The 12,603-nt window shown below is 44.6% G+C and overlaps 1 protein-coding gene across 1 annotated transcript in view; it reads left to right on the forward strand.

Moving 5' to 3' along the window:
- Positions 1 to 3,490, forward strand: part of LOC104832401 (Krueppel-like factor 4) — a 117,994-nt gene extending 114,504 nt beyond the window's left edge. Inside the window, exons 3-5 of the mRNA XM_010568555.1 lie at positions 3 to 592; positions 683 to 847; positions 2,391 to 3,490. Of these exons, the coding sequence (XP_010566857.1) occupies positions 3 to 592; positions 683 to 847; positions 2,391 to 2,566 (931 nt within the window). The 3' untranslated portion in view covers positions 2,567 to 3,490. The remainder of the gene's footprint in view (positions 1 to 2; positions 593 to 682; positions 848 to 2,390) is intronic.
- Positions 3,491 to 12,603: the final 9,113 nt, after the last annotated feature.

The following is a 12,603-nucleotide window of genomic DNA, read 5'->3' on the forward strand; positions in this document are numbered from 1 at the left end:
AGCCGCGATGGGGCCCCCGCTGGCGGCCCTGCCGCCCCCTTCAACTTGGCTGACATCACCGACGTGTCCCCCTCGGGAGGCTTCGTGGCTGAGCTCATGCGGCCCGACCTGGACCCGGTGTACCTGCCGGCGCCGGCGGCGCTGCCGCCCCTGGGCAGCCTGCAGGGCAAGTTCGTGGTGAAGGCGGTGGGCGAGTACAGCCACCCGGGGCTCAGCCCCAAGAGCGGCCCCCCAGCTGCTGCTCCGCCACCCGGCGCCGAGGGCCCCGGGGCCCCCTACAGCCCCCTGCCACGGATGTGCCCCAAAATCAAGCAGGAGGCTGCCCTGCCGTGCACCCTGGCCCCACCGCCGCCACCGCACGGCAGTGGCCCCCGAGGAGCCCCCCAGCACGACTTCTCCCTGGGCCGCCCGCTGCCCGCCCGGACTACGCCCTCACTGGGGCCCGAGGAGATGCTGAGCGGCAGAGACTGTCTCCCTGCTGCCCCTGGGCTGAGCCACCCACCGCTGCCGCTGCCCCCGGGGTACCCCCCGGCCCCCGGTTACCCCACCTTCTTGCCTGAGCAGCTGCCACCTGGCACACTCCAGTACCAAGGTGAGTCCCCGTGCTTCAGCAGTGGGCACGCTGGGGCGCCCACTTTGGTGCTGGCCGCAGCGGTGCTCACTCCTCCCTCTCTGCCTCTAGAGCTGATGCCGCCGGGGAGCTGCCAGCCTGAGGAGACCAAGCCCAAGAGGGGACGCCGGTCATGGCCTAGGAAAAGGACGGCCACACACACCTGCGATTACGCGGGCTGCGGCAAAACCTATACCAAGAGCTCTCATCTCAAGGCACACCTGAGAACCCACACAGGTTAGTCCCAGTGCTAGGGTCAGCGGGATGCCCTGGCCTGAGGGGTGTGGGGTGAGACCCTCGGACCCTGAAAAGGGGGGAGCACAGGAGGAGGGCTAAAAGTAGCAAGTCGTAACCCTTCTCTGCTGGGTTTCTGAGCTTTTTTTCCTCCCCCCTTGGCTACGTGAAGTCCTGTGCAGTCTTTGCTTACTGGCTTGGCGTTTTGCTTAATGGTTCGGAATGACTCAGATGTGGGAGCGGGTGGGTTTCTTGCCAAGGCAAAGTTTGTTGCTCCTCTCTTGCTATGTGGCTAGCTAATTAGCAGGTAGTTGGAAGTCAGCTGGGATTTGTTGCTCTAGATGGTGTTGGCCCACTTCTGAGAAGGGAGCAGACCTCTCTCTAAGACACTGCTTGCTTTGCATGTGGTTAAACGCTTCACACACGCACCCCTCTTGGCTTGCTGTAGTGCAAGAGATTGTGCACCTCTGCAAGCCGCTGTTCCCTTTCTGAGGAAACTGTGATGGGCCCCTTGCAAGTAGGGCTTTCAGCTGTGTTGGCAGCACTGACGGGGTGCCTCGCCTATGCGTGGGAGCACATCTTCCCCTGCACTAGCACCAAAGAGGCAGAATTTAATGGTTGATTGGCTAATGCTAGAATTCGGATAAAATCTACCAAAGTGTGTATCTGAGCCTGAGTTCAAACTTCAACCTTGCAGCTGAATGTGGTGTTGCAGTAACTGAGCTTGTGAAAGCAGGTACATCATGTGTGGTTTCGTCAGTGCGGGCATTCCGTAACAGTGATTAAATAACCTGGGAATTTGCATAATTTAAATCCCTGGATTGTGAACTTGATTCAAAACTTTCTCCTGGAGAGGAGATGGGAAGGGGAGAAACTACTGGTAGTGCAGTACTTAGGCTACATCTTCAGCTAATGGCAGTGGTGGGGGGGGGATCGGTCAAGTGACTAGTACTTCCCGTTTGCCCCAAGCTGGTCAGCACCGTCTCCAGTATGTGTAGGACTGGGAGTTTGTAATTGTCAGGGAAACTCGTCTTGCTGTCAACAGTGGTTTTGTTATAGTGAAGACAGTAAGATTGAGTTCTTAATCAGGCTGAGCTAATGAAAACAGTTTCCAGCTGTTTTTTAATTCTTGAGACCTACAATTATCTAAATACATTATGTCTGCCAAGCTATTTCTGGTTGCTATTTGATCGTATAACATTAGCTGGCAAAAATACACTCTATTATCTCAACTTGTGTGCTCTGAAGATGCGTGTGCAAGGCAAACAGTGGAAATGAGCATTTTAGTGAAGATTTCAGCAATGGGAGTGTTTTATAGTACCTGTACATCTTGAAAAGACAGTCTTACTCTGTTATTTAGTTTGCTTGCAACCGCTTCAAGAAGTTCATTGCATTTTCTATGACATCTCCCTTTTTCTTACCTGGGACAATGTGTGTTAGTGTTTCTTGAAAGAAAGGTGTTAGAAGTGGTAAGCACAAAAAAACCCCGAACTGACCTGTTTTGTTTTCATTTGTTGTGTTTTTTTGTTTGTTTGTTTTTTTAAAGGTGAGAAACCTTATCACTGTGACTGGGAAGGCTGCGGGTGGAAGTTTGCCCGATCTGATGAACTTACTCGTCACTACAGAAAACACACAGGCCACCGCCCTTTCCAGTGCCAGCGGTGTGACAGAGCATTTTCCAGGTCGGACCACCTTGCCTTACACATGAAGAGGCACTTTTAGTTGGAAGCAGTGGAGCTTTCCCCAACTGCCATAGAGATTCAGTATTTACAGCACAAGGACTGTCTTCTGCAAGATGGGGAGAACATAGTTTAAGCACTACAGATGATCAAGGTGAAGTCTACCAAAGAGTGGAAAAGAGGGATAACTGCATACAGACGTTGCAACTTTTTTATATATATATATATACACATTTAAAGAGAACCAAAAACATTGGGGTCAATGACTGGATCTTCTTCTATCATTCCATTTGTAAATCCAACTTGAATTATTTCCGGACTACGAAATGCCAAGGAGTGACTGGAAGTCACGGATATCAGGGTTAAACAGACTGTGTGTAGTTCGGAGGGTGGGGATATTACACAGGGAAATGGCATTCCCTTAATTTTCTTTCAATGCAATATTAGATGTAAATGTCATCTTGTAGTTTCCTTTTTTTTTCCTTCTGAAAGCCATTACGATGTTAAAAGAGGAGGAAAAATTCAGGTACAGAATTCTATTTTAAAAGCCTATTTCATGGTGCTTAGTGACTGTTAGTTCTAGAGGTACCAAAAGCAGGAAGCCAAAGTTCTCAAACTGCTGCATATCTGACAAGGAAATATTTTTGTCTTCCGATCACTGATAATGACCTAAATCAGGTAAATAAACCTGGTTTATCTTTTTTAAGAAAATAACTTTATGCAGACAGTCTGTAATGCACTGTGGTTTCGATGTGCAATAGTTTGTACAATGGTTTATTCCCAAATATGCCTTAAGCAGAACAAATGTTTTCTATATAGTTCTTTACATAATAAATATGTAATATAAATTTAAGCAAACTTCTATTTTGTATATTTGTAAACTACAAAGTAAAAATGAACATTTTGTTGGAATTTGTATTTTGCATATTCAAGTGGAAAATAAGTTTTAAATAAACCTATAATATTTTATCTGAATGGCTGCTCTGATTTTCTTCTGTGCATGGATATGTCCAAAGAAAGTTTATTAAGTATTTGTTAGTGGTCAGGTTTCCCAAGGCAAGGGAGGATGGTGGCAAAGGCCTATAGTCTGAAGACTCTGAAAGATCGGATTGTGTAAGTGCAGTGCTGATATAACACATCTTTTTAAGGAAAAAGGTGTACTGAAAATTTTTGCTCTGAATATCAGAGTTGCTGCTTCTCACCTGCATGATGAAACTGTGATTTATCACTGTTAAGGTAACTCAGTTTGAGTTACTTGTTCGAGGAAATACATCTGTTGGGGACATTAGGCTTTACATACTCAAAGATAACATTCTAGAGATTTTTTTTTGTAGTGGTCTTTTCAGCATGAAAGATTTCTAGCTTCATTTTCTTGGGCTTCTCAGATAAGCTGGTGTAACGTAATTCCTTTCACATGAATGAAAAAATCAACTGAGTGATGTCACAAAGAATAAACTTGACTCACGGAATAAAGAGTGCATGCATAAAATACCTTTTAACAGTAAACTACATGGAGTTTCTTTTCAAGCCTGCTCTGTCCTGGGAATTCAGTAATTTGGCAGTATCTGAAGAGCCAAAATTCCTGTAGGGATCCTGGCATGCATACATAACTTGGGAAGGCTGACGAGTCTACAAACCATATAGCTGTACACTCAAGGTGTGTTACTGTAAGGTTCCCAGTGTACCTTCAGTTGCACTCACTCTGCTGCAGTTCGGTGTAGTGAGCGCACTGCGTGCCTCAAGTCGTTACCATTGTTGTTGTAGTTGTCCTTAGGGACCTCATTGCTCTAGTTTCTTTACAAATGTGTAGCAATAAGATGATTTCAACATGAATGCTTGAAGAATAGGACCTGTTTTTCTCACTACTCTTTGTAAAGAGAAGAAAGAAATGATTTCTCTTCCACTGGTTTAAAATATCAGTCAGCTGGGAATTTGGGTATATATAACCTTCAATAAAGCTGAGCATGGAAAACAAATTACAGGCAAGAGCCATTCATATTTTTGCAGTAGTTAAAACAAGAGTGGCAATATCAACTTTTTGTTCCCAAATGTGTCTTAGGAATGCTATTAAATTTCACATTTTGATGTGTTCTTTGTGTGGTGACTGATGCCATTTCTTTCTTAGTGCATGTAGGTCACATAATGATGCAGAAAATATTTCTCACCCCTTATCTCCTAGGCATGCTTTGTTCAACTGAAAGCTATCTTTGTTGGTTTGGTTTATAGGTAACATGGGGAGAGTGGGGAATGTCTTGTTTGGTTTGCAAATAGCAAGTATTTAAAGCTAAATTAAAGTTATGAGTCATCTTTTATCTGAAGCTTTTTTCATGTGAAAACTTTTTACAATTAAACCAGTAATTTTTTTACCTCCTCTGTTCCTCTGCCTGTGGATTCTGGATGTGAGATGCAAGGTAAATGTTGCAGCTGAGGCATACTGTGTGCCTGACATTCAACAATGCTGGAGCACACTTGAGTAGCTGCAGGATCACCTCTATCTGTACAGCTGCCATTCAGAACCTTTTACATCTGTGCAAGGTCTATGTCCTAACACATCTGTAAGTACTGAAATCTGAAGATTTCATCTGAGAAACTTGTTTCTTTTGCCTTTCAAGTCTTCTGTCATTATGCAGCCTTAAGAATTTTATAAGATGCTCTAGCATTTAGTAATACATTACCTGCTTCAGCCAACTTCAGTTTCTGCTTAGTGGTTTTATAGACCCTAGGTTTACAGTTGCACGAACAATGGCATTCTTGAACCAGGGCTTTGTTCTCTTCTCCCACTAGATTTTTTTTTTTCTTTCTTTTTTTCCTGATCCTAACCAAGCTGTCCTCACGTATGACTTTCTTTCCAGACCTAAATGGGCACAGTTGTAGCTTGGTATTTAAAAAGAAATGCTGCTGTTCCTTTAACCATTTCCAAAATGCTACTCCTGTACTTTTGGGACATAAGCCAACACTCAATTTTTGCTGTACAGCATGCAGCCTGTGAGAGGCAGTCCTTGTTCTTAAGGAGGTCTCTGGTGTAAATAGTGAAATGAGCAGTTGCACCAGTTGTGCTCTCATAAGTTAGGTAGAGCTAGAAACAGCATGTTGCAGTTGCCACCTGTTTCATTGTGTCTAGCGTCCTGGAGTTGCACTTACCTGCAAGATAGTACACGGATGCAGTGGAACAACACATATCAAAAAGCATGTCTCATAAAACATATGTAAACCACCAAGCAATCTTGTAGGGTGTCTTGAAAAACAAGATTTGTTTAGCGTTACTAAAGCTATATTCATGTGCTACTTTGCTCAGGCTGGGGCATCTAAAAACAGGGTTTGATGTTATTGGGGGTGGCCTCTCTGACATGGGGTGAGCACCTCTAGAGCTGCCCCAGAGCACTATTTTAGCTACTGAAGGGAAAAACTCTCGTGACAGAGAGCGATCTCTGCAATCGACCTACAGCCATCCTTAATCCTGATCACCCCCAGCCCAAATCTCCTCAAGCACATTTAACATGTGAAGATGGAGCTGTTTAAAACAAGATGGCACATGTCTGCCTACCAAGTGCCAAGTATTCAAAAGTGGCATCGGAATAAAAATCTTCTCAGAGCCGCAGCGCTTCTGTGCACTTGTCTGCTGCACACCACAGGCTGGAACTTTGCACGCTTCAGACGTGGTCATTGATTGTAATCCAGTCCAAATGCCTTCAGCTTTCCCCTGTCACATGAAGGTGTACTTACAAGAGAGTTGCTCTTCCCCTGTGGAGGTTTCCAGATCCTGCTACTGCTGAAGTCAACTGCAAATCTCACAAGGATTTATATTAAGCTGATATGAATCAGTGAATTTCATTCTCATCTTTAATAAGGGGAGATCAGAGACTCCTGTGGTTAATCACCCCGAGTGCTAACGGTTCAACTGAATTAGTTTACACAGGTTTCCTATGGGAGTGTGCTAGACATTTGAGCTAGCCTGCTTCTACTGAAGTCCCTGGCAAACACTTTAACGGCATTTGAGTGCAAGAATTTCCAAATTAACCCAGTTGCAAACTGTGTTCCTCCCTGGGCTTTCCTCCTTCCTGAGTATGATTGGGTTGTATGCTCTAAAGCAGCAGGAGAATAGGAACGGGTTGCAAATGTGGATGGACAGACCAGTAGTTACACCGTGGGGCTCTCGCAAGAGTCTGGATGTGGTAGGAATGCCCGTTGGAGGAAGTAAACCCAAGGTATGGTGAGCAAAACTCACATGGAGAGGAAGAGGAACAGCACTGCCACCACTGCCACTGCTGCCACATGTTGACTCGTACTTGCCAGGAGAGCTCCCCAGATTAAATAGCTGTGTGTAGGCTCAGTGGATGTATCTTTGGAGACCAAGGAGATGAGTACGTACATAAAAGAGGGGAAAGCCCGTCATTCACAAAAATTTAATTGAGGTCACATTAGCTTGGAGCCACAGGTTAACACACCCATATTCCTCTCACGTTTTGTCTGCCCTTCGCTCCTGCTGTGACTTACCCGGGGATGTTTTCATTACTGCTGACGTTTTCATTACTTTCACTACATGGAAGTGGGGGGTGGTGGTGTTTCTGCAGCCTTGTTCTCCACCCTGGCTGCGTATAGGTATCTGTTTAGTCTCCTTCTCACCTTTGGATGCTTACGTGTGAGCCCTCAAGGCTAGAACCTTAATGGTGTGAAAGACAGGAATGGAACAAGTGGCTTGTGCTTTATCAATGTTTATTCTCTATTTAGAGCATGTGTGCCCAGAGTTTTACGGAAGATGAGTGGCCTTAATAGATGCTCACAAGAGGTATTAGGTAGCTGGACCTTTTCCCTTTGGTGATGCTTTCCGGACTCTTGGACGTGCAACTCCTTTTGTAACTGGGATGGTGATTTTCCTGTGGACCTGGTCAGCTCAGGTCAGCCTAGTGACGTGCTTATTAACAGGAAGTTTTAAGGAACACGCCAAGAAGCTCCTTTCACTCTGAAGCTTGGGTGAGCAGAAAGGTAATCATGTGCTGCTATCAACACAGCCATCTTGCTGCAACTCTGAAAAGTTTTGCATGGTTTTGCTTTGGGTACAGCGTGCTTGTTTATCAAGCACAAGCTAAGGCTTGCTTAATTCTTGCCATTCAAGTTCTCTGCTATTAAACTTTCACACTTTATTCAACAAAATGATACAACTTCCCTGTATTGGTCGTCTGAAGACCCTTAATTTTAGAAACAGATATCCTGCAATTATTCGGAATGATTTCCCCTGCTGCCACAGCAGTTAGAAATGGTCTGACAGGCAACGCTGCACCAGCAGCACACAGGGATTTATTTCCTGGAAGCCTCCTGAATGGTGTTCAATGTCTGTTTGTGCACATCCTAGTGTCAATGCCTTCATGGTTGGCAGGAGCGGAGTGTTGGTCTGCTTTGTCCTCCCACCCCTAGAAAGGCGTGGGAAGGCTATCCGATTTTCTGGCCTGGGGAGGCAGGCTTGCAGTTGCCACATGGAAAAACTTGCCTTCCCAGGCTTTTATCACTGGCCTCCTGGAGTCCACTGTGTGCTTCCTGCCATGTAGAAATACTGCAGAGAGGGCTTTGCTCGCACGTATGGAAAACTTTCTTGAGGTTCATGTGTGAGTTTGATTTGCACGTCGGGCCTCTGGGAGGGCACCACGGCGTCAGTGCTGTTTGATGTCTAGATCTCAGTTGGAGTCTTCCAACATGAGGGATCTCCTGGGAGGTTAGCATCCATCATCATTATGTTCCTCTCTTCTGATAAAAATGAACATTGTACATTAATATGTTGATAAACTACTAGGGGCAACGTTGATGCTGATTACTGAAGCATGTTGGAATTTACTTGCTAAGCTCTGGACAAGGTTTTATTCTGTGTTTAGGCTCCAAACATACTGAGTCAATAATGCTGTTGGCTACTCAAGGAGGCTACCCAAAGGGGTGCATTTGTCTTTGCACTGGGATGTACTAGGTTTGGCTGTCCTTTCTCAGTTCCTGCTTCACACTATTTCAGCAACAGGCTCCCCTGCCTAACAAGGGATGGCTGAATTTGTTGGACATGCAACAGATTATTATTTGTGTTTCAAAATATCAAAACACTTTCCAGTGGAAAGCAAGATATTTCACTGCTTTCAGCTTTCCTGCCTCCCCAGTAACAGGTCATGCTCTCTTCAGCCTTAGAGAGTATTATAATGCTGCTGTCACCTCTACAAGATGTTTGACTACCTTCCTTCTGTAAACACTTTCTAACCAGCATTTGCTTTGACAAAGTTCCCATGTTCACAATGTAAAACTTACTGGTAAGGATTCATATGCAAAGAAACCAACTTGTTATGGTTGGGGCAACTGTGTTTCCTTTAACTCTGCTGTGGAGGAGTAGAAGAGCACAGGGCAGAGTGGTGGTCAGTTTACTCCAGCCACCAGTATTCTGCCTCAGCCAGTGGCCATAAGTGTAACTGCAAGGCACAAGTAGCCCTGTGATGGGCATCTCTGGGATGATCCCGCCTCACTGTCCCTGGAAAACTCCCTTCCAATCCCTGATGATTACAGGTTTGTTCAAGCTCAGAAGCTTGAGGAGCACAGATGCCTTTCCAACCTGTGTTTATTTTATGCTCTAGCTCTACAGATTCCACTTACTCAATAAATATTTGATCCTCTTTGGTGCCTTCCTGAGCTTCTGGCTTCAGAGAGACCTTGTGGCAAGGAGTTCCATGGTTAATTATGAGCAAGCCTAAAAATAGAGGTGGGGGGAGAGGAGAAGAAAGTACTTCCTTTCTGTAGTTTCTGAGGGTGCTGCCTTCCAAATTCCTACCGTTTCCTCTTTCCTACATACTGCAGAGAAGGGAGGGATCTAACCTCCTGCTCTAAATCAGCCTTGATTTTGTTGTTTACTGCCAAAGGCTGGAAAGATTCAACTTTAGTTGTATTTTTTAATGAATTTGTGAAGAGAAAGTAAATATGAGCTTTTTACATATGTGCATTTTTACATATGGATGAGTTCATCTAGTCTACTGTACACTGGAAGAATGCCAGGAGAATTTAGCATAATACGCTATTTCAGTCAATATTTAAAAGATGTTTTGGCTTCCTGTTTTTTTAATTGCCAGAATATCTGAGAAGCCCTCACCCATCAATGTTTTTTGTTTAAGGATGGGTGTTTCTTCACATTTTATTCAAAACAGAAAAAAAATTGCTTTTCAGAATATTCTTTGGATTCATGAATCTTAGCAAGATCTTAGCAACACTATTGGTTAAACCATTTTCCGCCTCATGTACCCAAACATCCACATGGGTTGGAATTACTCATCATTTATTTGTACACATTTATTACTAAGGCATTGTTAATAATTGTTGGGTTCAAGCATTTGCTATTGTTACGTTTATTGTTACGTGGAAAGGGAAACTGGCCACAGCAGTGTTTATTGGTCCAGATCTAAGTTTTCCAAGATTAATTCCAGCTTTTTGTCTTGGATTACACTTTCAAAACCCTTTTTCTGCATGTCTTTCCCTCTTGTGGCGTCCCAGGTTTTGAAAAGCAAGTGTCAAAAAACCAGTGTCCCTTTGTACTGGGTACAGAAATTCACTCCAGGTGAGAGAATTCGCTTTCTAAGAAGTGATCAAGGTGTATCTTAGCTGTCTGGGAATCCGTCTACTTCATTAGCAAACCAAATTCAGATGGTTACAGGTAAATCCCCTTAGTGAGATGAGGTTAGGGTTTATGCTGATTTGGGACTATACAAATGAACCCCATAGGCAAATCCAAAGCATTATAAAAATAGGTAGCACTTTGAAAAAGTTTAAGATCTGAATCTTCAGGGTCCAAAACTGGAAGCCGTGTGTGAGTGAGGCAAAGGAGGGGCGGATGGAGGCAGGGGAAGGGTAGGTATGGGAGAATATGGAGCAGAGGAACAATTTAAGTATTGCCCAAACCACTGGGTAAGTCAGAGGTTTTCTCTGACTGGCTTCTCCCAGCATTTTATTTTGTCCTTAACATAAGGTGCCAGGGTTTACATTTAATAACTCTGCCCAGGTTAGTCATTTAAATAAATATTGACTGACTGTGAATGCATCCCACTAGGGAGCACAGCAGCACAAGACAGAAGAGAAATCTCTTCTTCTGCAGATGTACATGGTGTATAAAACTTGACATGTGAATTTCCTCCAGCCCAGGGAAGTCATTCTGCAGATTTTTCAGTCTTTCACTGCCTGCTCCTTTGCACTGGATGGCTGCTGGGAGCGAGGTGACAGCAGAAAGACAAACTTCCCAGGACGAATGCAGTGACGCTGCACCAGTGCCTGTGTCTCTCTTTTCCCAAGCAGGACTAACAGCAAGCACTCAGCAAGGTGCTTGTGGCTGGAGGCATGCAGGGCTCTGTGTGCGCTCCGCTGCTGTCTGCACTGCTCCTGAGACAGGGATGTGAAAACAGGAGGGAAGTTGGTAGGAGGAAAATTTGCAGACAGCCAAAATGGCTCAGCAGTGCTAGAGGGAATAATAGAGTGACAGCTGTTCTGATTTCCTCCCCCTTCATATATAAATGAATCGAAACCAGAGCTGTTTTGAGCTGGAGCAGATGATAATTCTTTGAAGCACACTAGGTCTGCTGTTGTTCCAGCTCTTTCCTTTCCCTTTCCTGTCTCTTTCTTTCTCTTTCTTTCTTTCTTTTCTTTCTTTTCTTTCTTTCTTTCTCTCTCTCTTTCTTTTCTTCTCTCCCCCACCCCACCGTGTGCTTTGCAATGACAGCATTTAACCTTGCCAGTTTAGTGCAAGGGAATTTGCAGTTGTGCTGTGGAGCCAAGCTAATAGTTTTGTTTGGGAGACACGGCTCTCGCTTCGTGGCTGGTGCTGTTCATGAAGATCCAGCCCTTGGAGTCCCATGGCTTAAGTGAAATGACAAAACACATTGCTGGGCAGAGGAATTGAGATGAAAGGCTCAAAAACATGACAAGAGGAATTGGAAATCAAGTGGCAAGGGGGCCTCACTCAGCAGCTTGGCAGGTGGTCTCCATGTCTATTGGATGTGATGAAAAAGCAAGCTACACATCATCATTCAAGCCCCTGTAGGGCTTCATCTTACTTCCTTTCTTGTAATGAAGAAAATGTATAACATGGACAGGATTTTCAACTTGGGGTGTGTGTGAAAGCTCAATTTTTTCTCCAAATTCAACTGACATAAAAGTTCATGAGGTTCCCAGCACTCCTGATCCTCATTATTTAGTATGCACAAACAAGTTCTCAGGTGGTGAGGATTCACAGCAGCAGCAGGAAGGAGAGACATTGGAGAATGCAAATAAAAATGTGCCCACCTTGTGATTCTTGAGGGCAACAGAAGGAGTGAGTTCAAACAAGCATTGGATCCTATGTCAGAAAGAGGCCATGATGAGCTTTTCTTTCTTTAAAATGAGGGACTGTGTAGAAAAATCCAAGCAGGTTTGGTTGGTTGGTTGGTTTGGGGTTTTTTTTTTCTATACTCTGTTGCAGATGTCTGGTTTTGCTCTGTGTTTTTATTTATTTATAGGCATTTCTATGGCACTCATCACCATAGTATCTGGGCAAATCTTTCCTTTCTTGTATCATGTAATTAAATCTATACAAAATACATATGTTCTTGGCAGAGGAAAAAAAAAAAAAAAGAAAAACTTTGCTTTTGGGAGGGATTTGTGCCCTGCAATTAAACACTGCTTTTGCAATGCTGTATCTTTCCATGTACACGTGAGTGGGGAAAGACACGGTTTTGTTAAGGCTGTACGCTCACACCCCAGCTACCCTGGTGTGTGGGGCTGCGGCACCTGACTTGCAGCCCAGTGCATGGGTGGAAGGGTTACCAGCAGGGAAGCAGGCACTTTGGGGATGATTGGATTTGACACCTGACTAGGGACCCCGAGGCATGCTTCTGCCTTCCATGCTCACCCAGGCACTGCCTGCATAACTAGCCTACTAACACACACACACACAAACATACACTAGCCCTAAATGGGGAAGTACGGAGTCCCCATGAGACTCTTTTCAAGAGGGTAGCTTGCTATTTTTATTATATTTGCATGGCCAGGACTCCTAAAAAGGCCAGCACATCCCTTCAGCTGAGGGTTTGCAGGAGGAGA

The sequence above is a fragment of the Haliaeetus leucocephalus genome, unplaced genomic scaffold, assembly GCF_000737465.1.
Source record: "Haliaeetus leucocephalus isolate CR32 unplaced genomic scaffold, Haliaeetus_leucocephalus-4.0 Scaffold249, whole genome shotgun sequence".
Lineage (NCBI taxonomy): Eukaryota > Metazoa > Chordata > Aves > Accipitriformes > Accipitridae > Haliaeetus > Haliaeetus leucocephalus.